Source organism: Mytilus edulis, chromosome 9 (assembly GCF_963676685.1).
Source record: "Mytilus edulis chromosome 9, xbMytEdul2.2, whole genome shotgun sequence".
NCBI classification, from domain to species: domain Eukaryota; kingdom Metazoa; phylum Mollusca; class Bivalvia; order Mytilida; family Mytilidae; genus Mytilus; species Mytilus edulis.
This window is the reverse complement of record NC_092352.1, coordinates 63,569,169-63,596,783: the sequence shown is the minus strand read 5'-3', so window position 1 is coordinate 63,596,783 and position 27,615 is coordinate 63,569,169. Positions and strand designations below refer to the sequence as shown.

Genomic DNA, 27,615 nt, shown 5'->3' with positions numbered 1-27,615 from the left:
AATATCTTGATTACAATACAATGAAATCTTACCCTTGTGGTCATTCATGTGTAGTTACTTAGTACACAGAAAAAGTATGTACTATGAAAATTAGAAGGCAAATTCAAGCAATTTGATTGGACGAGAAGTTGTAAGTATGTGCTAAATAATTATTAGGGTCTAACTTGTCACCTTTTTTATGTAAAGGGATCATGAAAGATAATTTCCAAGAATCTGGATAATTACCTGTCTTTAAAATCAAATTAAAAACTTTTACAATAGAATTAATTATCACAGGTTGTGAGTACAATTGATGATTAATAGGATTTGAAAACAAGCTGTTAACAGATAATAATCCATTTTCTGATGTAATTATTGATTATTATAATCATGTTATAAGAACCCTGCCAGATGCAAATTTACAACTAACAGTGATAGTGTAGATCAAAAATAAAGAGATAACTCTAGAATGGTTAAAGTGACGACAACAAAATTAAAACTTGATCTGTTTTTTGTGGTACTGTAAATTCAGAAATTTTTGCGAGGTTTTTATTATTGCGAAATATACGACAAAGTTGTAAACGCAATATTCTAACATGACGTCCTTCAAACACGTTAAGTACACACCACACTTTAAGTACACACCCGTGGTAAAATATGAATATATTTCCTGGGCTGTTCCGATCGTACTCTGACGTCATACTTTTTTTATGAATGAGCTTCCAGACGTCATAGAACGATGACGTAAGAAAATAAGCATTTTACAGGAAAATACACGCTTCTGAAACCGAAAATCATCACAACAAGGAAGTGTAAACAAACAATGCTAAAATATGGTTTAAGCCATTTCTTGAAACATATAAGATATACATGTATAAGTAAATTATCATTTAAATTCATCCAAAACGATCTAAATACGTTATTGTAAATAGTTTAAGCATGTCATTAATTCAGTTTGCTCTATTCTTTTACGCCAATTTAATAGTGCGTTTATTCATGAGAACGGCAAATATATGCCTATACCTAGAGTGCTTCCATCCAAAAGAATTGCCGTATTTGTCCTATTAGAATCGAAATAATTCATGGGGGCTTGAATATATCTAGATTTTACGACGGGTTGTCCCTTCATGCAGATATTTTACCCCTCGCTCAGGGTAAAATATTTGTCAAAAAGGGCCAACCCGTGGTAAAATCACGATAAATTCAAGCCCCCATGAATTATTTCTTAAATTTTAACTTGCATTTTGAAATTGATTTCATGAATTAAGCAGGATTTTTCTCAAAATCATAAAAATTAAAATCACATTTCAGTCTTAAATGACAAAATCGCAATAATAAATGCATGCAATAACTTTTGAAATTACAGTAATTAGCATTGTGTATAAGTTTCACAACATTTGGAAGAGCCAAATTAAAGATAGAGAACAGAAACCAACTTTGAGAAGTGTGGACGTGCAGATGGACAAGGGTAAACTTAATGCCCCTCAACTACAGTTGGGGCATAAAAAAGACAAAAACAAAACTTTAACCATTGAACCATTTAAATGAGGTTAAGGTCAGATGACACCAGCCAGTTGGTTATGTACACCTTACAATCATGCACAAACTAATTATTTAACTAAAGCATGCACAGTGTACAAACCTACAGTTCCCATCTGCCAGTATGACACTAAACATACATGTATGTCTGCTTTATTCTTCAAATTAGTTCAAACTTGAAAAGGAAAACAATGCATGTATACATTGTCTAAGTGTCAACCCCATTACCCCTCCCCATATTGGCTTTTGCCAATTTTTTACAATGTTCTGCTCTAAAAAGGGCATGAAATTTGTGGGTTACATTATAGCACATCTATATTGTAAGATTGTACTTCCAGCTATCAATCCAGTTTAGCTAAGATACTTTTTTATTTTAAAGTAATAAAGGAATGGCATATTGGAGAGAATGAAAGGCTGCTAAAATCATGACTACCACACTGATGTAATCAGCTGCAAATGATTCACAGTAATCAATCTTAAAATTATTGGGTTAACATTATAAAGCACTGTTGATAACTTCTAGTCTAATTTCATCTCATTGGATGTATACAACATCAAACAAGAGTGCACAAGCTGAAATGTCTCGCCTTCTTTACTAATCATTGATATTATGTTGATAGTCCTAAATATAAAGCTTTATCACAACTGTCACATAAACTAAACATTAACCAAGTAAATTAAATATTGACCACTGAACCATGAAAATGAGGTCAAGGTCAGATGACACCTTACAATCATCCCATACACCAAATATAGTAGACCTATTGCATACAGTATAAGAATAAACAGCTGCGCCATGAGCGCATGATACGCCCGACGTCTTGTGTGGAAGTTTTATGCAATAATCATAGATAGTTTCTGAGAAAGTTTTAAGCAATAACCATATATTGTTTTTGAGACACGGCGGCACATGTGAAACCCCCAACCCTGTTTTTTTTTTTACAAAAAACTAAATATCACTAAAAATAAAATTTTGAATCAAAACCAAAAAGTATACAGATCTTTAAATTAATATAAAAATAAAGTGTGTAAAGTTTTAAGCAATAATCATAAATTATTTTTGAGATACGGCGTGACATGTAAAAAAAACCTCCCCTGTTTAACAAAATACTCAATAACTCCAAAATAAAGTTTTGAATCATCACCTTAAAGTATACAGATCTTTAGATTAATATAACAAAGAAGTGTGTAAAGTTTTAAGCAATAATCATAAATTGTTATTGAGATACGGCACAACATGTAAAAAAAAAACCTCCCCCTTTTTTACAAAATACTCAATAACTCAAAAATGAAATTTTAAATCATCAGCAAAAAGTATACAGATCTTTAGATTAATATAACAAAGTCATGTGTAAAGTTTTAAGCAATAATCATAAATCATTATTGAGATATGGTGCGACATGTAAAAAAAACCTCCCCCTTTTTTACAAAATACTCAATAACTCAAAAATAAAATTTTGAATCATCACCAAAAAGTATACAGATATTAACCAAAAATTAACCTTGTTCACTGAACTGTGAAATGAGGTTGAGGTCAAGTGAAAACTGTCTGACTGGTATGAGGACCTTGCAAGGTATGCACATACCAAATATAGTTATCTTATTACTTGTAATAAGAGAGAATTTAACATTACAAAAAATCTTACTTTTTTTTCAAGTAGTCACTGAACAATAAAAAGGAGGTCAAGGGTATGGACATGTGACTGACGGAAACTTAGTAACATGAGGCATCCATATAAAAAGTATGAAGCATCCATGTCTTCCACCTTCTAAAATATAAAGCTTTTAAGAAGTTAGCTAACGCAGACTCTGCCGGATCACTATCCCTATGTCAAGCTTTCTGCGACAAAAGTCACAGGCTCAACAAATATTATGAAACAGAATGGAAGGTTAAATACTGTGGATTCATTAATTTTTGAGGATACCAATTATGATTGAGGAAAAATTGTATTTTTGTAGATATTTGACTTTGAGGATACATAGCCCCTTGAAAACAAATAGGAACTGTTAAAGTCAATGTTCTGTTTGAATTTTGACTTCATGAACTCAACTTTAAAGTTGAGTTCATGAGTCCAAATACAATACCCCCCTTAGGAAATTCCTTGATACAGGCCTGTTGCCATGCTTAGATGCCAATTGAAAAGTTGTAGTTTGTTGAACATTTAAATTTGTGGATTACCTTTATCTACAGAATCCATGAAAGTTGGAACATGCATCCAACAAATGATGATACATCCACTGTACATAGGAAATACAATAAAACAATAAAACTATTACCTGCTAAATGAATAAACATCTTCTTGACTCCAAGGAACATGCAATGACATCATATTTCCTTCATGTAAATCTGAAATGTACACACAATACTTCAAATTTGTTTAAAAGCTGGATACATATGAAATTATGAATGGTGGCTTAGTCCAAGAGTGAAACACTTATATTAATAAATTATTGAAACACTTACATTAATAAATTTTTGTATGAATAAGTATACAGCATGAAAAATTGAAATCAGCAATCCATCTTTTTTGGCAAATATCTTCTTTCAAACTTGTTACTTAGTTTCCTGAAGCACTTGCTGCTCACAAGGAAGATATTAAACCAAGAGTTCCAAATGGTGAAGTTGAAATCATCGCTTCGTAAATTTTACGGGAGCCATCACGAGTTGGTTGACCATTATGGAATAACCGTTTCACAAATGATATTGGATATGTTCCTTACATCGTAACTACAATCCCCTTCCCTTTCACGAATGTGACCTACTGAATTAAACTATTTACCGGATTTGTTATCACATAAGCAACATGATGGGTGCCACTTGTGGAGCAGGATCTGCTTACCCTTCCAGAGCACCTGAGATCACCCCTAGTTTTTGGTGGGGTTCGTGTTGCTTATTCTTTAGTTTTCTATGTTGTGTCATGTGCACTATTGGTTGTTTGTCTTTTTCCTTTTATTTTCGATTTATGAGTTTGACTGTCCCTTTGGTATCTTTCGTATCTCTTTTAAATTGATATAGTCATAATCATAAACTAAATGTTTACCAAACTTTGAATTTTTCGAAACACTAAGGAATAGATTAGCTGTTTTTGGCAATACCTTTCGGAAATTAGGATTTTCACTACCCTGCAACTTCATACTTTATTTGTCCTTTTTAACATTTTTGATATCAGCATCATTAATTAGTCTTTTGTCAACAAAACAAGTGTCTTGTCATAGAAAGTTTTAATCCCAGTAAAAGTTTGGAAAAAAAAAGAAACTATCTGTGTAAGAATTCCACTTCTGAGGCATTAGTTTAGGTACAAGTTTAATCCAGCAAGAAGTTGGCACCGTAAACAAATGGTTGTCATACCATAAATTGAGAGAAAGCAGAAATAAGCATCATTTATGTCTGGTATTACAAGAGTGCAAAATAATATGCTTGGTAGAATAATGTAAACATTCACTTTTACAAGTAACAGTAACTTTCCACCTGCAGTAAATGTGGTACAATACATTGTGGCACACTGGAATTACTTACCAAAAACAATGGACCTAAATAGAACGGGCTATGTCTAACAAATCTAGGTTTATCAAGAGTCAGGTAACTAGAAATTTATTTCATTATCAATTTCTAGTCCAAATATACAATAAAAAACTTTTTGGGGCACAACTAAATAAAACTAGGTCATTTAGAATGTATGACATAGCAAAATTTTACTGTATAATGAGAAAATTGAATTGATGGTCATATTGTGACAAGATTATATATAGTCAAAACATTGTAAAAGACCTATATCTCCTAGCCCCACCGGACGCAATTACGACTGGACACATTACGAACGATCTCAAATGTTTGCCCTCTGAACTCATATTTGTTTATGATTATCAATAAATGTTTCTATAAATAAAAACCCTATTAAAATTCCATTGTTTTCATGATAATATTATTTAAGTGCACTTGGTGAATGTTGATGATGATGACAAAATAATTCTAAAATTATTGTAAGAACGACAATCTCCCCTGGAAATTATGTAAAAAAACACATAAAGGTAAGTGCATATTCCTTCTTTTGTTAATATATAGAGAGAAAAATATCTCCCATTTCTGTTCATATGTGTGATGCCTTTTATCTTGCCAAAATACACCCACAATTGACGTTTTCTAGACTCTTGTGATACTATTTATGATGAAAGGAAAATGTGTTAACTTTATTTAAAAGTCCAGAGAACTCTGAAAGAAATGTTGACCTATAAAAAATAATTCATAGATGAATGAAAGGATCACCATCGAAATGAAAAAACTTGAATGCAGTGCTCCTTAAAAGGAGGAACTTATATAAAAACAAAACAAATACGAAATCTTTCCTTTAAAAAGGCAGACGAAATAAGGCAGACATTTCGTCTGCAACCATTTATGCAGTAATTGAAGTAAAATACAAACTTGTGCATTTTATTTTCCTAATCATTAAATTAAGAAAAATGTATGTTTTATCAATCTAGACTGTTGTCATTGAATTTTTCTGCAAGATATATTAATATAGTGCTGTTCGGAATTGCATCCATATGTGGCTAACTTGACCCGTAAAACGAGGTCACGCAAATCCTACTAAAGTATCCTAACGTGAATAGAAAATTATGTGGGATATGATGCAAAATGGAAAGCCTTCATACATCTTAAATTCTATGAACAACTAAAGAAAGAGACTACATAAATAATATATTAATCACATTTCAAAAATCGTTAGTAATTGTGTCTGGTGAGGCCATAAAAACGTCAAAATCATTTGGTAAACTAAATGACTGTGTGTATTGCTGTGTGTTTGTGTTTGTTTATTCTACATTGACTAGAGGTACAGGGGTAGGGGGATCTCATTAGATATATCAGTTAACACACTGAAATATATATGAAACTTAAAACAGGATTTTACCAATCTAATCTTAAAGAGCGAAAGCTGATATTTCTTGGCTACCAGTATCACATAAAATAAACATGATCAAAGAAAATAAAGTAAAGGTCAGGTAAACAAAGCCAGAAATACATGTAAACCTTACAATCATTCAAAACACCAAATATGATGGATATTTTTGTTATAGTATACAAGAAACAGACCGAACCGTGAAAACTTTAACTTGACCAATGAACCATGAAAATAAGGTCAAGGTCACAGTACATCTTTTTAAGCAACTGTGCAAGTTAGAAGCAACCCAACTACTGTGTGCTGCATTCGAAAAGTTTAGATTATCTGGTATTAGGCACATTGGTATCTTAAAATATTAGCCATGCCACAATTTGGACCTTTTATCAGTACGAACTTGGTGTGACATATCTGATAACTGCTTCTCTGATATGTGACATAGCTGATACCTTTTTCTCTAATATGTGACATAGCTGATAACCTTTTCTCTGATATGTGACATAGCTGATAACTTTTACTCTAATATGTGACATAGCTGATAACTTTTTCTCTGATATGTGACATAGCTGATAACTTTTTCTCATACATTGTGACATAGTTGATAATTTTTTCTCTAATATGTGACGTAGCTGATAACTTTTTCTCATACATTGTGACATAGTTGATAATTTTTTCTCTAAAATGTGACATAGCTGATAACTTTTTCTCATACATTGTGACATAGTTGATAACTTTTACTCTAATATATGACATAGCTGATAACTTTTTTCTAATATGTGACATAGTTGATAACCTTTTCTCTGATATGTGACATAGCTGATAACTTTTTTCTAATATGTGACATAGCTGATACCTTTTTGTATAATATGTAACATAGCTGATAACCTTTTTCTCTGATATGTGACATAGCTGATAACTTTTTTCTAATATGTGACATAGCTGATACCTTTTTGTCTAATATGTGACATAGCTGATAACCTTTTCTCTGACATGTGACATAGCTGATAACTTTTTTCTAATATGTGACATAGCTGATACCTTTTTGTCTAATATGTGACATAACTGATAACCTTTTCTCTGATATGTGACATAGCTGATAACTTTTTTCTAATATATGACATAGCTGATAACTTTTTTCTAATATGTGACATAGCTGATAACCTTTTCTCTAATATGTGATGTAGCTGATAACTTTTTCTCATACATTGTGATAGTTGATAATTTTTTCTCATACATTGTGATAGTTGATAATTTCCTCAGACATTGTGACATAGCTGATAACTGCTTCTCAGATATCGTGACATAGCTCATAACTTTTTCCTCAGACATTGTCATAGTTGATAATTTTTCCTCAGACATTGTCATAGTTGATAATTTCCTCAGACATTGTGACATAGCTGATAACTGCTTCTCAGATATTGTGACATAGCTCATAACTTTTTTCTCTGATATGTGACATAGCTGATAACTTTTTCTCTGATATGTGACATAGCTGATAACCTTTTCTCTTATATGTGACATAGCTGATAACTTTTTTCTCATCCATTGTGACATTGCTGATAACTTTTTCTAATACATTGTGACATAGTTGATAATTTTTCCTCAGACATTGTCATAGTTGATAATTTCCTCAGACATTGTGACATTGCTGATGACTTCTTCTCAGACATTGTGACATAGCTGATAATTTCTTCTCAGACATTTTGACATAGCTGATAATGCCTACTAATGTCTCAAAGCTATGATACAGGAATTATGGAGCAAATGAGTAGGGTTATATAGGAGAAAGGAAGGACAACTATAAATTGTATCAGTATGTCAATTGTTGAGGCATCAGTTTAGCAGTACAATTTTACCTTTTTTAGAAGTGCAGTGTTTAGGTACAAGTTGAGCAGAATAAGCTCTCAGTACACTATCCAGACCTTTAAGTTGTAAATTGTAAAACAGGGAATCATTATATAATGTGAGCACACTGACTCCCTTAGTGACACTCTCTGGATAGGTCATTACTATGTCTGGAACTGAAGGCAGTTTATAAGACAGATGTCTGTAATCTTTGTTATAGGAGTCACCCATCACTTCAACCTGTAAATAGTTCATTTATTTTACTCATTGTGTTAATATATGCATTGCAAATCCAAAGAAAGAAAATAAGTCTTAATTTTTCTGAGCAGATTTTGAGTTTGCCAAAATAGTTTAGAGATCTTGCATATATTTTAGTGAAAACAAAGTATTATGCAAAAAGATATTTGTACAGAAATATTCCGTCACAATTAGGTAATTATATCTTAGATTTTTATCATGTTTATTCTTAGAATCTGGCCCACAGTCCAAACTTTCATGTGGAAAGAGGTTGAGTAAATAATTTAATCAAATATTTTTTTAATTTTAAACTGAATAAAGGTATAAATGTAAAACAAACTTCCTGTTATGTTGAGACTTTTTTTGTAGTGACATGGATTGATGTTAATAGGCTTTGTATTGATTGTTTCTTCATCATGACACAACACAAATAGAGAGGCTTAAATTTGGACAATGTCAAATGCACAAATTGTTCATGAAAAAACACTTCTTTGTGAATAAAAAGAAATGAAATAAATTTACTCAAAAATAAAATAATTCTGTGGAAAAAAGATTTTTCAAAGACAAATTTAGGAAGTACAAAACACTACATTTATACATCCTTACACAAACATTTCTGACTTAGTACGGTTTCAGAGAAGTTCCGGCTCGATGAAACCTATCTCTTTCTTTAGTAGTATAGATGGTCAATTAAGTTCCATGACTACCATAAATATTGTCAAATCAAACTGATGATCAAGTGATATGACGACAAATAATCCTACGAAGTATAATAATAATAATAATAATAATAATAATAAATTCTTTATTTAAAGAGGGTAACTCAATTAGAAATAGTCTAATTTTCATAGAGGCCCTCAAACAAAATACATGCATACAGTTAACATTCATACATTCATACATTAAATTACAATATATATTACTAGTATATACAGAATTCAATCATTGAAATATACAAAGGGTAATAAATGACAATATTTGATATAGTTTTGTTAGAGGAAAACAAATTATTTGACTTGCATATAATTTTCAAGAAAATAATTATAACTATGTTTCTTGAATAATTCCACATTAGGACATTTTTCTAGTTCAAGTGGTAAATTATTCCATACTTTGGTTGCAGAATAATGAAAAGATTTTTTATAAAAAATTGTATTTGGTCTTGGAACAAAAAGATCTTTATTAGAGACAGATCGTAAGTTGTGGCGTTGCACATCATCAATATTTAGTATTGCTAAGTAATCAGGTGTTAGTCCATTTACAATTTTATACATTAGAATTGATTGTTGGTATTTTATTCTTTTGGTAAAAGATAGCCATTTTAAAGAAGAAAACATGAAATTAGATGGAATAGAAATATCGCATTCCAGTATAATTCTTGCTACTCTTTTTTGAAGTTTTATGTTTCTATCTGAATCTTTTTGTAATAAATTTCCCCAAACTGAACTACAATAGTCTATATATGGTAGAATATATGAATTATAAAATAGTGCCTTGTGTGTATTGGCAAATATACTTTAATTCTAATTAAAAGTGATACTTTAGATGAGATAATTTTACATATACGATCAACATGATCTTCCCAGCTTAAATTTTCATCAATGTCTATTCCAAGTAATTTGAAAGAATGGACATTCTCAATACATGTTTCGTTGACGGTAATACATAATTCTGATAGTTGTTTAAGTTTTTGTTTTGAATCCAATTTCATACACTTAGTTTTTTGTGCATTGATTTTCATACTGTTATTGTTATAAAGTTATAAATCAAAAGATCTCTCAGTACTGATGTGTTTCAGCTTGACAGAGGACCGATACCATTATTATACCCCTACAGTGTGATACCAGTGGGATACAAAATCTGGAGGGAGTATGAAAAAAATTTGACTTTATTTGTAAATAGTGAAAATCAAAGGGCTAATTAATGAAAATTTATTTGTCCAGTTCTAACCTGAGTTGGAGCAGCTGTTATAATCAAAACAACATGTGTCATCTCTGGATAATCTTTGTAGTCTATATGAATAATCTAAAATAGAAAATAATTAAATTAGCAATATAACTAGCCTGAAATTCTAGATGACTTCAACTGGTTCTTCTTTAATGGAAGGTACTTGAAATATTGTCGCTATTACATTTCCATAGTCAGTGTACCATAAAACTCGAGTTTGTATATATCTTTAAAATTTCCTATCATAATGAACAGATGTACTAGTTATCAAGTTTAAGTGACACAACATCATATCTAACTACCTGTGACAAAAACTTATAAATGATCAGTAACCCATACTTTCTGGATAAAAAACCCTTATTTGACATATATTTTAGAAAATTAATAATGAAAAGGTGAAATAAGATTCCAAATTAATGTGACAAACAAATTAATATTAATTAACCTTAAGGGGGCTCGCGGGTAAAAATCTTCTTTTTTTTCAAATATAGGATTTCGCTATTTTTTTCTATAAATAAACTTGATCCTATACTTAAAGTCATATGAAACGAGTGAGTGGTGAAAAATAATGTTTATCCAATTCTTGAACCAATGCATGTATACATCATAAACTTAGTCCTCTTAGTTACTCAAATTTAAGTTATAATCGTCATTTTTTTTCTCGCTTTGTCTGTTATGATTTAACAAATATGGCTGCTCATTAAATGTCGTGTTTTGAAGCCGAAGTTTATCGATTGTCACCTTATAGTAAACAAATAACAAAAAGCATGGGTATTGAGCACGTGTTTAACATGTACAATCAGATAATTGTTTATTTTAATGACAGATCCATGCGTATTGCGATAACCGGATTTTTACGAGGAGGGTTACGCTCAGGTCACTATGCATACAGAAAATATTTCGGCGAATTGCTTCCTGGAAGCAAGCAATTAATAATAAGTAAACTTCTTCTAAATGTGGACAAAATTAAAGAATTTTCCTCAGAATAGAGTATATGTACATAAGTTGTATAATGAAAACTATCCATTTAGTTATAAAAAACATATGCATCATTTTTTTTTAATTTGAGGTTTCTTATGACTTTAATAGAAAAATAAAATAAAAATATGAGGTCATCATTCATTTAAGCTCACAATCTGCCTTTGAAAGAAGCATGCATTTTTGTTAAGGTCCTTTTTTTTATGAACTAATAGAAGAAAAAAAGGTAATATAGAAATAAAAAGAACCAAATTACAGAAATCGCTTAAATTTTACAATAGTTTAGTTTAAGTACAGCTTATATAGAAAAAAAAGTAATAAAAAATATAGGTCACTGATGAGTTCAAATAAGATATTTCAATTTTGATGCAAAAAAATGACAATTTTTCCCCAAAGAGCGATAATTTGGAGCTTTTTCAATGATATAAACATTTTAAAAGTTATCTTGGGCCAAAACGAATTGATTTTTTTGGTTGATTGTACCATATCTTAAAGTTACAACTATTAGTGTTATAAAAAAAAATTGTAATGAAAAAAAAATATGTTTTAATTTTTGCTGAATTTTTTGAAGGGACGAAAGATACCAGAGGGACAGTCAAACTTATAAATCGAAAATCAACTGACAACCCACAAGTCTCCTTAAAAGAAAACTTTGCAATTTATAAATTACAATAACATAAAAATAATTTCACAAAGTTTTATCTTCAAATAAGAAAATGAATCAAGAAGAAAATTGAAAATTATAATTTCCTTTATAGGAATTTATTAGTCTATTGTGACATATTTTTTGTCTGTGGCAATTGCAGGTAAATCAATAAATAATATTTAAAAATTTGTTAAACTTAATCTAAAGCCTGTTGATGTTCATTTTGCAAAGCAAAATAACCAACTTAAAATAAGAAAATAAAAGACACAGATTTGAACTTTTCATATTTATTAGTTAAGATTCCTATGGTAAAGGCTGATATCAATGTCTGATATTTTATATTATACATGTATAATAAAGTGTTAAAGTTAAAATATTTTTCTGTAAATTTTTTTAGACAGATGTGTTTAACAAATATAAATATAAAGTAATACAGTGATGAAAATATGTGCCTAATTTCTGACATTTTAGTTCTAGCAAACATTTCCCTCTTTAAATAACTAAAATACGTGATTTTTTTCTGACAATAAAGAAAAATTCATTCTTTGATCTTATGCATTTTACCCAAAAAATATTATTGTTCTAGGAGTAAATAACATCTTGGATGGATAAGAAGACCAAGCCTCCCATGTTTTGTTCTGGTTGAATTAAATATCAGCCATTTTGAAACATTTTGATAAACTTGAAATTTAAGGCCATATTTGGCCTAAATTGATCCTTCCCAAATTACTATATTTTTATGTAGGAAAATGAAATTACTCTATATCAGAAGCCTAATTTTATGCATTTTAAGTAGATGTATACTTAGAATTTATTATTATCTATTAAATTCCTGGGTACAGGTGAACCACAAAGATAAATGGTCAACAATTGAAAACATTTTCTATAGGCTTGCATGCAGACAGTGGAACTAATTAACAAGAGTGCACACACTGAAATGTCTAGCCTGCTTCCCTGCACTCTCTAATTAGTATTTATTTTCCTTTAGATGTGCTAGTAGAATTTCTGTTTGTAACATACACAAGTTGAAGTTTCTAAATTGCTTTCTTGTTGTTGTGAAAATGACTTATTTGAACACTTTTGAAGTGTTTTAGAATAGTTTACAAGCATTTTAAACTTTTATTTGATGATCAAAATTTGGTTTTTCAATGAAAATACAGCAAACAACCACATGTACACCGGATTGGAAATTGTAGGAGTGTCATAAAGACCTTTCAGAACAGAAACGAGATGGGTATTTTTTACCTGAAATTTTATGGCAAGAAGGGGGATGTACACATTGTACAAGTGCAAACTATACAAGCCTGATTACAGTACCAAATATAGTTATCCTTTTACTCATGTGAAAAATTCACAGGAAAAAATAACTCATTTTTTTCAAAGAACATAGGACATATGGCTGACTAAAATTTGAACCATAAGGTATCGTACAAGATATGACAATTTATTATTTTTAACTTTCAGGATAAAATTTCATGGCGATAGAAAAGATCTCACAATGATATATTTTCCTGTGGAAAAAAAATCTTACAATTTCATCTGTAACATTTTTCCAACCATATATTTCATTTGGATAGAATTTTGCTATGTACACATAATCACTGTTAATTGCTTATACCTTTTAGTATGTTATAAATCCAATATGAGAACATGAATTTGACAGCTCATGCCTGTTTAATGTTACAAATGTGTCATGTATTCATTAGTATCTTTAAAATTATTATAGAGAATCTCCCACTTACTTTTCTGTAAGAATCAAATGGAGGAATAATTTGTCCTTTCTGTGATAAACTCTTACACGTCTTACTGTGAAGAATAAATAATACATTACAAGAAAATACAGAAGGTTTTAAGTAAAATCAATGGTCCTTCAATGCAGAATTCCTAATTTAGAGGCACAATTACTTTCATACTTTGATAAATTGTACCAGCCTTATCTCTAGAAGTCAATTGAATCCAAATCACATGGTGTAAATTATCTCTGTAATTTATTTCATATACTAATTTACCAAAAATCAACTCAAGATCAGCAGGTTTTGTCTTAAAAAAGAGTCCAAACATTTTGGAGCCCTTTAAAGCTTACTGTTCAGTGTGAGCAAAGACTCCCTATAGAAAGCCTCTTTTTGATCTACGTGTATAATTGTTAACTATTTATACATTGTAAAAAGTAAAAATACAAAAATACTGAACTTAGAGGAAAATTCAAAAAGGAAAGTCCCTAATCGAATGACTAAATCCAAAGCGCAAACACATCAAACAAATGGATAACAACTGTCATATTCCTGACTTTAATGGAGAGTTGTCACATTTGTACTCTTACAACATATTTTTATTTATAAAGAATGATTTCCATTATAGTATTTCCTCAAAAATCTGTCAACAGGAATTTTACATAGTGAGCCATACATGTTATTGATGTTACAAGTGTTATAGAAGTCAATATCAAATCAGTGAATTTAATAAAGTGAAAGTTTAAATTAATTTAATCTTTAAGTATTTGATGTTCCAAGCAATGTCCTAGATCTTGACTGCAAACAGAGTGTAAAGTAGTAGTAGCTGTGATGAGAAATTTTGCTGATTTGTTTTAATTTTTACAACTAACATTTTAGTTATGTGTATTGTGTTTGAATCATGACTTTTGTTTGTTTGTAGTCATACTTTCACTTGCATGTCCATTTATTTGTGTTCATTTGCATGTAATTGTGTTTAGTTGTTTGATTTAGTTTAGTTTAGTTTTAGTAAAATTTTCTATGAATGTTGGCCAACTGACAATCCAATTAACCTACGTCTTTACAATGTTATTAACTGCAAACATTATCAATCATTTGCAATCATAAAAAGAATGTGGCCATAGTACACGGACACCCCACTCCCACTATCATTTTCCATGTTCATTGGACCGTGAAATTGGGGTCAAATTTCTAAATTGGAGTTAAAATTAAAAAGATCATATCATAGGGAACATGTGTACTAAGTTTCAAGTTGACGTGACTTCAACCTCATCAAAAACTACCTTGACCAAAAACTTTGACCAAAACTTGAACCTGAACTTTGCACTATCATATTCTATGTTCAGTGGACCGTGAAATTGGGTCAAAACTTTAATTTGACATTAAAATTAGAAAGATCATATCATGGGGAACATGAGTACTAAGTTTCAAGTTGATTGGACTCTAACTTCATCAAAAACTACCTTGACCAAAACCTTTAACCTGAAGCGTGACAGACGGATGAACAAATGCAGGGATGCACAGACAAACAAACGCACAAATGAATGGATGGACGCACAGACCAGAAAACATAATGCCCCTCTACTATCGTAGGTGGCGCATAAAAATATGTGTGACAGGAGAACTACAATAAAGCTATTTGATATAGCATTCAATCGTATTCAAATTATAAAATTTTAAATATTTTTCTTTTTCAGTTTCAAATTTAGCCAACAGATTTCCACAGGCCAAATGTGAAGAAAACATCACAGAACTGTTTGATCAGTTTTCAGAGTACCAGCTTTCTTATTATGAACTACTCAGTTTTGACCAGCCAATAGCAATATATATAACTTCTGGGGAGCAATGGCAGACATAAATGACAAATCTTTATGACATTCTTTCAAAGCTTGCTATTAAAAAAAGTTTGCATCTACTTCACACGTTTCCACATGTTTTTGACATCTCATAATTTGTCATTGTCAGAGGTTGGCAACTATGTACAAAATACTCACCATCTCTCTTCATTTCTTTCTATTTTACAAATACAAATCCAGTCTTGAAGATCCTACAAATATAAAATAAATTTTAATTAAATTATGCAAAAAATATCTTTATCTATAATACAATGGACTTCTGATAATACTAAAGATAGATTTTAAAGTATTGATTTGATGGATGATGTTTGAAGTTTTTAACGACCAGTCCTTGCACAGTCAGCTATATGATGGAAGGAATAAGATTGGAAGACCTCTTACTTAAGTCATTCATGATGTGTCTGATACATTTATTGCTTTCCTTGATACAAATGCATTTAAAGGAGACAAAATTAATAATTGGTAACTAAGATATTAAATAAAATTGAGAATGGAAATTAGGAATGTGTCAAAGAGAAAACAACCCCACCAAAAAGCAAAAAATAACCTAGGCCACCAATGAGTCTTCTATACAGTGAGAAAATCAGATACCCAGAGTCATGCTTCAGCTTGCCCAATAACAAAAATATGTATTTGGGCTCAACTGGAGTATACGAAACAAGTAGTTCCTTAGAAAATAACAATTTAAATATTCATACACCAAGTATAATATATACATATGCCAATTATATAGATGCCTGATAACGTAATCTCTTATCACATTGACACATAGACATATCGACATATAAACACATAGACACATAGACATATTGACACATAAACAAATGGACACATAGACACATGGACACATCGACAAATTGACACATTGATACATCAACACATCGAACCATCGACACATAGACAAATGGACACATTGACACATAGACAAATGGACAAATAGACACATCGACAAATTGACATTTTAAATTAATTGTATAAAACACAATACTTTAGAAAGTTGAAAAACTATAACATCTTTATTTTTTCTGTTAAATTGTCACTATCTTTATACGTAGCCCTATTGGACTTTGACAAAGACTATTGGGCAAGATAACCCTAAACCTTAACATGAACCCTACCCTAAATCTAACTTTAACCCGGCTAACCCTTACCCCAAATCTAACTTCAACCCGAACCCTAAATTTAACTTTAACCCTAACCCTAACTCTAATCCTAACTTAGATTGCTCTTCAACACAGCCTACGGAGCTATATTGTTCTTTGACACAGCCTAACGGGAATAGATTGCTATTTAATACAGCCTATGGCGTTAGATTGATGTTTTTCACAGCCTACGGCGCTAGACTTCCAATTGACACTCCATACTAAGCTATAATGAACTTCAACAAAAACTATGGGGCAAACTAACCCTAACCCTAACCCTAACCTTAGATTGCTCTTCGACACAGCCTATGGCGCTATATTGCTTTTTAACACAGCCTATATTGCCCTTTGACATCATAAACCACAAACTAGTGTCAGTGTGTCGATGTGTTGTTGTGTCGATATGTCGATGTGTCGATATGTCCGTATTAGCCATTGACCATAATGCCGATTCACTCATTTATAATCTGCTGATGAGAACTATTTCTTCTGTATACTCCAGTATTTGTTCAGTGATAATGGAGGCCATACTAAACTAAAAAACATCTAAGTGAAATAAAATTAAAAATCATACAAGACTAACACAGGCTAGAGGCACCTGACTTGGGACACGCACAAATTTGTGGTAGAGTTAAACATGTTTTGTGAGATCCAAACCCTCCCCTGTACCGCTATCCAATGTAGAAAAAATAAATAGACAGCAATATATACAGTAAAACTCAGTTTGAATGAAGTCAGAGTCAAAGTTAAAATAAATAACAAAAAGAAACTAAGCAAAATGACAATTATACACAATGGACTTCTAGCAGTTCTTAACATGCCATCTCAAGAACACAATTAAATTGACTAAAAGATTATGTCTTCGTCATATGAAAATCAACCACAATCAATTTTCCGCTCTCTCTTGACACCATCTGCGTGTATGGTCTTGAGGAAACGATGATAGTCCGTTGGAAGGGGACGATAAATGGCTGAACCGTGTTAAGAGAGAGCCATATCTCTTGCACGTTAAAGACACCCTTGTAGATTTCAAAAAAGAGTAGGCTAATGCCGCTACAAGGCAGCACTCGCACCCGCAAAGTGGAAAGGGATTAATATAAGTTGAAAAAACTTGTTTCCCAATCCACTATAAATAAATATGTTTAAATTAAATTAATTAAATTAACCACAATCTCACCCGTATTAATACCAAATGACCTGACAACAGTATTCTGACCATATCACTTCTTAATCATTTTAATAAATCTGTTTAAAGGTTTGATTAGCTTTTGAGGTAAATGCCGACAATTTTGTGCTTTGTAAAGAATATTACCATGAAATATTAGATGTGAAATACCTGAATGTATAAGATGTTGATCTATATTTACTAATGATGTCCTTGTACTGATGACAAGGTTTCCGCTGGCGGTTGCCATTTTTCACAATTTGCGAAAAAATAATAATTGTGGCGATAAAAATTTGTCATTTGAGAAAGAATTTGGCGAAAGAAATAAATATAACGATTTGTTTTCCTCCATCTTGTTTATTTACTTTTTTCGAGTTTCTCAGACTTTACCCGATCTGACAATACTCGGAATTCACCTTGACCTCATTTAGATTTGGACAGAAAATCTATAATCAGCTGATTGCATTTTATAGCTATCAACAACAAAGGACTAATTAATAAAGGTGTTGATTGAATTGTTTGACAAAATGATATGGTTAAATGGCTTCCGCTAAATGTCACATACAGAATTTAGTTGCCACTTTGCGACGCACATGTTTGAAGCAAACTTTTGACGTCTCCTTTCCTTTTAAAGATAGTTTAGAAAAGAAAGCTGTTGTTGTGACTAAAAATGTTCAAAAGCAAGAAAAATCTCTGATTTAAAACTTTAATTATCCTTTGACTTTACTATAGGTAATTGATTAGGGATACTACTTTAAAGTTGTTTGAGTGACACACGTGTTTCAAGCATAGTTTTAAGTCTCAACCTTTTCATTTACGATGGTCAAGAAAAGAAAACTGTCGTTATGAAGAAATCTATCCAAAAGGTCGAATGAGAGTAACCCTTCAATGTAATGACTCAATGAGGGATCAATTTCATGTGATAAAAGCTTTTGTTTTGTTGTAAAAACCACTTCTTAGTACAAAAGGGCACATTAGTATTTTTCTTACGAACTATACTGGTATTATATGATCAAAACATGTCCATTAATTTTGTTATATTCCAGGACTTATATCTTCTTTATTATTAAAAGCATAGTGGCCCCCTCATTTTTTCCCTTTTAAGTTAAAAAAAATTCTGTAGGTTTAAAGTAAATGTTTAGTGTTTATTCATTAAAATGTAGACTCTAAAATAATTTTGAGAGAATAATCATAGACACAATGGGGCAAAACATCTATAATACTAAAATTACGAGGTCCAATTTATCAGCCGGCATCAGGTAAAAACGACATATCAAAGAAATCAACTTTATATATAGCTAATATAGGACAATTGTGTAGATTAAAAATTACACCACTCCAGACCCTTTTGTTTTCCACATAATTAATATTGCCAATAATTAACAAGTTCCGGGTCGAATCCGGTACCGATACCAATAGTATATTCACCTGTTACCTATTACCTTATCTGTACGTTCCGCATCTAATAGGCGCACCACCAAATGGTGTATTTGATTTTACTATATACACGGGTCATAATCACAAAGTCGACACAACTAAATTCAATCATTGTCAAATTGTTCCCTATTGTAGTTTTATAATTAGTAAGACTTTCTAAGACAAGAGGCTCTCAAGAGCCTGAATCGCTCACCTGAATTTTTTTGGTTTAATCTCATATCAATGATTATTTTGGCTTTTCAATTTATTTAAATGTTCTTTAACTTGGTTATCATGTGTAAAATCATACAAGTGTTCGGTAAACAGGAAGTTGTCGAGTGATGAATCTGAAAACGCATCACACGGTATAGCTGACTTATATAAATCCTGAAACCAAATTTCAGAAATCCTTGTAATGTAGTTCCTGAGAAAAATGTGACGAAAATTTTCAACTTGGCTATCATGTGTAAAATCATACAAGTGTTCGGTAAACAGGAAGTTGTCAAGTGATGAATCTGAAAACGCATCACACGGTATAGCTGACTTATATAAATCCTGAAACCAAATTTCAGAAATCCTTGTATTGTAGTTCCTGAGAAAAATGTGACGAAAATTTTCAACTTGGCTATCATGTGTAAAATCAGACAAGTGTTCGGTAAACAGGAAGTTGTCAAGTGATGAATCTGAAAACGCATCACACGGTATGGCTGACATATATAAATGTTGATACCAAATTACAGAAAGGGTGGATGTGTAGTTCCTGAGAAAAATGTGACGAAAGTTTCATGGGACGGACTGACTGACGGACGGACTGACGGACTGACGGACTGATGGACGGACTGATGGACGGACTGACGGACGGACAGACAGAGGTAAAACAGTATACCCCCCCTTTTTTAAAGCGGGGGTATAATTAAGTGGCAGCAACCCAACAATGGTTTGTTTGATTCATCTGAAAATTTCAGGGCTGATAGATCTTGACCTAATGAACATTTTTACCCCAGATTTGCTCTAAATGCTTTCGTTTTTGAGATATAAGCCAAAAACTGCATTTGACCCCTATGTTCTATTTTAAGTAACGGCGGCCATGTTTTTTGACGGATCAAAAATCGAAGCGCACACTTTGTGCAGGATACTCTAAGGAACAATCATGCTAAGTTTCATTCAAATCCATTCAGTAGTTTCAGAGGAGAAGATGTTTGAAAAATTGTTAACGACGACGACGACGTCGACGACGACGACGGACGCCAAGTGATGAGAAAAGCTCACATGGCCTTTTAGGCCAGGTGAGCTAATAACAATACGAATACTAAAAATTTGGACTAAGGCGTATAGGTACAGTTTTCAATTTGTTAGCGGGCATGACGTAAAACAGCGAATCAAAGATTTGAACTTTATTGGACAATGCTGTTGATTAAAAAATACTCAATTCCAGGACCTGAATATTACCAATAATTGAAAAGTTCCAGGTCGACGGGTTCAATCAGAAAGATTTGAAAGCAGAGAAAACTGTGTATCTTATAATCGGCACGACTTTATCAGATGACAATACCAATACTAAAATAAGGCTTACGCATAGTTATATACTTTAATTCAGTCACGGACCCGCGATATCACGGGTGTGTTCTAGTCTTATTTAAGCGAGGGGGGTAGAAAAAAAGTAAATTTTAAACGAAAAATAAATTTATGTTACTTGGCGAAAAAATAATAAAGTGGCGAAAATATAATGTTTTGGCGAAAAAGGTGGCGAAAAAAATAATTGACCCAGGGGAAACCTTGACTGATGATAAAGTTTAGTAAATATTTTTTAACTAGCTTTCGATATCGTAATAATTTTTCAGAAGTAATAGATTTCTTTTATTAAAACTAAATACCTTTTTACATACACAAGTGAATCACACAAAATGAGATATCTAAACACCATAAGATGGCGACAAGGGAACATCACCATCTACAATCTCAGGAAGCTCTGATTTATATTACTTGAGAAATGTGTGACAAAAGTCTCATGGAATGAACAAACAAATGGACAGAAGGATGGAGGGACAGATGTAAATCAGTAAACCACCCTCCTTTTATAACAGGGGTATAATAAATTACTTAGCTGATCACATACATTACTAAATTTAACACATTCCTGTATTAAAATATCACACCACTTAAACATATGCTTAAAAAAAAATCACTCATACCACATTACTGATGGCCACAAATGAATTAACACCCTCTTGATCCATAGGCACAGCATAATAATAGTCTTCAGCCACCTTAAAAAGAAAAGTTATATTTATACACAATTCAAGTCAAGGCAATTTTGCACCATCAAACTAGATTTTATCCTGCCAAATTCTATTTGTGCCTGTCACGAGCTGGTAATTCAGTGGTTGTTTTTTGTTGCTGCATATCATATTTGTTTTTCGTTTATTGTTTTATACATAAATTAGCTGTAGTTTTCTTGTTTGAATTGTTTCATATCACATCTTCTTATATTCATATTGAGTGCACTAACAATGCCATTTTCAATATTATATTTCAAAAGGGCAGTTTGCTTTTAAAAATATGTGATCAGCATAATTTGAGTTGCAAACATGTTTAAGAGTTGAAATCCTCATAATGTGGCAGGTACTTTCAACTCAGATCTTAATTAACAAGGTTTTGATAGCTTTCCTGCCATAAGTCAATGGTTCTCTAAAGACACTCCAACTTCATGAACTTCTTGGACCAATAAAAACTGGCCACCATGAAATAACCAACAGTGCTGAATCAATAACCCAATATTTATACATTGAATGCAGCAAATTGATAAGTAGATGATGAAAAAAATGACAGATATAATTTAGGGAAGAATGGACAAATAGATAGACAGAAGGATAGAAACTAATCAATATACAATATACCCCTTACTTGAGTTAGAGGTATAATCATAAAGAAGTTGATTTTCTTTCTATTTAAAACGAACCCTTTTCTTTGCAAATTCCCATGTCTTTTCTTTCTTGACAACCCAAGGGATTTCTTCATAGAGTTGTATTTCAACCTTCCAATAATCTGGAATTTTCTTTGTACCAGGATTTGACAGAAAATGATGTTTAAAAACATTCATTCTTTCATCAGTGTTAATAGTAACCTGTAAATATAATAGTCATAATTAGGGATGTCAACTCAGTTAACAATAACTTACTGAGTACTTGCTGGTTTTATCAAGTTATACTTGAGTACTCTCTCTGGAATATATCTACAACACGCAAACACCAAATATATATCTTCCGTAACATTATGTGGTTTGTTGGTCAACAGAAGTAAAACCATCTACATGCGTATGTGGGACAAGGAATTACACACCATAATTAATAGCTCATTACATGAATGTACTACTAAGGTAAAAAAAAAACAGCTGTGCCATTAGCCCATCACATTTTCAAAGAATAAAGTTCAATAACTTCTCAATGTCATATCCGAAATTAATCAAAAACTAAAGGAAATAATAATAAATATAATTCAGTCACCAAAGTTTAATGAACACTGCTCAAAGCACTTTTTAAAAGGATATTGTCCTGAAACTGTAAATGTAAAATTTAAAATTTATAAAAATCGTAAAGGAGTTTACAAAGTTTCATGAAACTGCTGAAAGCCTTTTTTATATATATAGTTATTGTCCAAAAACTGGAAAATCCCCTCTTTTTTAATGAATGAAACCCCATAACCTAAGAAAATGTAAAATTTGAAGTGTAAACAAATCAAAAGGGAGATTCAGTCATTATATATAAACCGTTCACCATCATAGTTTAAGGATAACTGCTCAAAGCATTTTTAAGTTATTGTCTGAAAACTGGAAAATCCTCCTTTTTGTAATAAATAAAACCTCATAACTGGGATATGTAAAATCTAAAAGTTATAAAAATCAAAAGGGAGCTCATGTCAATATATATAATCAATTCACCAAAGTATCTTGCAAATTGATGAAAGTATTTTTGAGTTATTGTCTGAAAACTGGAAAATCTCCCTTTTTTCAAATGAATAAAACCCCATAACTCTGAAATGTCAAATCTAAAATTTGTAAAAAACAAAACTGAGCTGACTTCAATAGATATAAACAATTCACCGAAGTTTCATGCAAATTGGTTAAAGCAATTTTGAGTTCGCCATGTTGACAACGGAAGGACAAACAGACAGACGGATGGAAGACACTGGTATACCATAATACATCCTGTAAAAACGGGCATATCAAAACAATAATCTAATCAATATAACTTAGTAACACATATTTGCATTGTCTGAAATCTAGGTGGTAATGCATTTGATGAATGCATTTTGATTAGTTATATTGAGTTAAAAGCATACACCCTTCGCTGATACAAGACTGGAGAAATTTAAGTCACTATATTTCTATTTTCATGTGACTCTTGCTTGTGTAAACAGTATATGATCTTGCCACTTTCCATAAAATTCAGTGTAAACCTTTTTTTTCTTTGATTATTTAAATATTTCTAATTTACTCACTGTTTCTTAATCATGCTACGACCAAAACCAATGCATAACATATTTATAAAAGCAATTGTTTTATTTGTCTTGATAAATTATTTTAACAGAAGAGGTAAATCACAGTAGCATCTTTTAGTTTGCTTAGCTAATCAGTAGTTAATCAATACAATTGATATTTTTTTCCATTTGGAAAAGGGCATAACCTCTAGAACAGCAAAAGTGACACCACCAAAATTCTAACTTGATCTAGATTTTGTGGTAATATGCATTGTGTATAAGTTTCATAACATTTGGTTCAGGCAAACTTCAGTTTGAGAAGAGAATCAAACAAAACAGCAATTTTGGCATTTGTAAACAAGCATAACTCTGGAATGTTTAAAGTTAAAATCAAACTTGATAGATGTATTTTGTAATAATAAGCATTGTGTATAAGTTTTAAAGCATTTGGTTGGGGCAAACTAAAGTGAGAGAACAGAAACCAACTTTTGGATGTAAGAATGGACAGGTAGACGGACAAGGGTAAAACCTAATGCCCCTTCTGCTATGACAGGGTCTTAAAAACATTTAAAAAGGAGAAGTGGTTACATGTTAATAAGGGGAAGAGGAAAGAGCCAAACCTTCTATAATACTAAATACTAACATTTAAGATATGAAAAAGGAAATAATCAGTTAATAGTAAGTGAGTAAGCAACACAATATAAAATATTAACATGCAAAGACATCTATTGACATTTTGATATAGTGAAAATTCAGAAAAAATAACCCCTAAACTTAATCCCATCCTTCCCTTTGAGGTATAGAACCTTGTAGCATAATTTTAGAGAGATCCATACACTCAAACACAAGTTATTGTCTGGAATCTAGGATAAAGCTTGTTTTTGGTCGCTTTTTTCCTCTAATTCCTGCATGTTTAGGGCAAATACCCCTAAACTCAATCCAAGCCTTTTTTTTGTGATATGGAACCTTGTGATACAATTTCAGAGAAATCCATACACTTACACAATTGTCCAGAAACTACAAAAATACTTGTTTTAGGTCCCTTTTTTACCCTTAATACATAACTGTTAGTACCACAAGCCCCAAAATGAATCCACACCTTTATTTTGTGGTTTTGAACCTTCTTGTAAAATTTCATAGAAATCCATTGACTTTAACTAAAGTTATTGTCCAGAAACCAAATGTAGCATATTAATCTATTGTAATAAAAATTCATTATATCTAATAAAATTTGTAGAATTAGCTAACAAGGTCCTTATATTTGTATAAAATAACATTTGTTTATAGTGGAAAGTTGTTTTAACATTAAATAAGCTACAATTAAAAATTGCTTTCTAGTCCCTCTCTGGTGATTACCTGTAGAGAACTTTGGTTCATTTCCCAATCAATCTATCATGAAGGGAAGATAAATAATACAAATTTCAATCATAGTCTTTTTCAAAAATGATGAACGGTTCTTTATATTGGTATGTAATCATTTTAAAAGTTTCAAATTTATGAAATTATATTCGTACATCAATGTTTTTGATACACCAATAACAAAAACTGAAGTATATTGAATTGATACATTTTGTAACTATTCAAATTTATATCAGAAACCTAAACTTAATTATAAAATAATGAACCTGTTAAAGGGAGACAATACTCGCATAACTTTTTCGAATTGGCACATAATACAACGGAATGTCACTCTTGCATACAAATGGCACATCAATATAATTAATTAACTGTGCAATCGCGCTCCACCTTGAATGATGATTCTAAATTATAAATATAACCAAAAGTTGTTAATCTATAGATAGTAAAGACTAATGAAATCTAACCCACTGTTAAAATATTTCTTTGCATTTTTTTAAAACTTCCTCAGTAAAATGCTTGAGCCACTTGACTTTCATAGCTCATAATTAACGTTTTTACACAATATTTAATATAAAGTAGCTAAAGATTATTCGCTTCTCAAAGTGTAAGACGCAATAAAAATCGTATGCTTGCACCATTTTACCCAAAAACAGATTTAATTAAGTTCTGAACATTTCGACATTTCTTCGTTAAAACCGGTTTTAAACAAATCACAAGTACGTGTTAAGATCCGACTAAATACCCATATCCCGATATCGTCAGGTTAATTTGCTACCAAATGTGTCTATGGACGACGACGCAGACGACAACGACATCATAGCATTATTCAAAAAAAATTTGCGGTTATATAAAAAGTTTTTCCCTTCAGTTAAAAAAATAACAACAACTTGTGTAACATTTTTCCGCCAGATGGGATTTCATCCGGATATAATTTTGCTTTACATACACACCTGTAATGTAGCTGGATCTATTATATCAAACATAGCCCTCTTAGTCAACATTACCATCTGCTTACACCTGCCAAAAGAATAACAATGTATGTAGTGCTTACACTGAAAACACTAACACTCAGCAGCTTGTATACTAGCTGAGCAGCTTACCTGACAAATCTTGCAAATGGTGATACAAGCATGAAAATTTGTTAGAACATGCCTGTAGGTGTATTTATTCATATTGTGGGGCTTGGTATGGGTTAAGGGCTGCTACCAGAGTCAATATGGAAAAATGGCATGTAATAATCTATATATCACATATTTTTCAGTGTTTTTGATTGACAGGTTACCGAAAGTTACTTTGGGGCACGATATAGATTTTCAGGGGGCTGATATGGATTTTCAAGGGCTGATATCGATATTGGCCCGGAGGGCAAATAACTAACCTTAACTTCCAGCTATTATTGGCCATGCAAAAATGTACATATTAGTACACAATGTGTGATAAATCAAGGTAAAAGACATCAAATGTATGTTTCCTTCTGCAAACATATTGCTTGTATTTTTTCAAATTGTTGCTAGATAGAGTGAATGAAAGTTTATTTGCCTTATTGTAGTAATAAATCATCACTTCCAGTCAAATATCGGTTGATAACTCACTTCAAGTTTTATAAATATCCTACATTTGATCCATACTATCATGAGCGGAGCTGAGCGGAGCCAAGGAGGAAGGGTTTTTTCTTCTTATTGGTATACAGATCACACGGGAGTTAAATGATACTGAATGTAGGCAAACTTTTAATTGAGGGTAAATTTTTCATGAGGTTTAAAATACAATATGACACCGGTATTGATTAAATATTTGACAATAGTAAAGCATCTTTTTTATTGCATTACTTGGTGTTTCTGATGCAAATATCTGTCAACTTAGGTCTGCTGCGTGTCGCTATGTAAACTCAATTTGCAACAGTAAAATCTAATTTCTAAGAAAATATGAATACAATAAAGTTATCTCCAAATTCATTGCAAAAGAAATAAATGTGAGAACTTACCAAACCGCACACAAATGATCTGTAGATACCCATGCATTGGGCACTGACATAGTCTGAAAAAGAGAGAAGATGACAAGAAACATATTGCGGTAGATTTCATCTTTTAAATCTAATATAACTTGTTCCGAGTGTTTTTTGTGACTATGTTTTTTCTCCTCCTAATATATTGGAAGTTCATCTTAATCATGTTAATATGGGGAATGAAAAGGTAGGTAAAAACCTATATATCACAATCCCATAATGTTTAATTATTCAAGACATATTTTTATCGAGCCTGTGACTTCTGTTGAAGAAAGCTCAACTAGGGATAGTGATTCGCAGCAGCAGTGTCAACAAACAAGGGGGCACTAGCTATGAGATATGTATTAACAAGAGGCTGTCACAACGACAGCAAACCGGATTTATTAATATTTATTTGTGT

General features: G+C 31.5%; 1 protein-coding gene across 1 annotated transcript in view; it reads right to left on the bottom strand.

Moving 5' to 3' along the window:
• The window catches only part of LOC139488795 (GPI inositol-deacylase-like), a 137,277-nt gene that overhangs the window by 62,723 nt on the left and 46,939 nt on the right, over positions 1 to 27,615 (bottom strand). The window contains exons 11-19 of the mRNA XM_071274714.1: positions 27,195 to 27,247; positions 26,161 to 26,227; positions 22,335 to 22,499; positions 21,568 to 21,642; positions 15,791 to 15,843; positions 13,809 to 13,872; positions 10,446 to 10,520; positions 8,270 to 8,498; positions 3,796 to 3,865 (exon numbers count right to left, since the gene is read on the bottom strand). Of these exons, the coding sequence (XP_071130815.1) occupies positions 3,796 to 3,865; positions 8,270 to 8,498; positions 10,446 to 10,520; positions 13,809 to 13,872; positions 15,791 to 15,843; positions 21,568 to 21,642; positions 22,335 to 22,499; positions 26,161 to 26,227; positions 27,195 to 27,247 (851 nt within the window). The remainder of the gene's footprint in view (positions 1 to 3,795; positions 3,866 to 8,269; positions 8,499 to 10,445; positions 10,521 to 13,808; positions 13,873 to 15,790; positions 15,844 to 21,567; positions 21,643 to 22,334; positions 22,500 to 26,160; positions 26,228 to 27,194; positions 27,248 to 27,615) is intronic.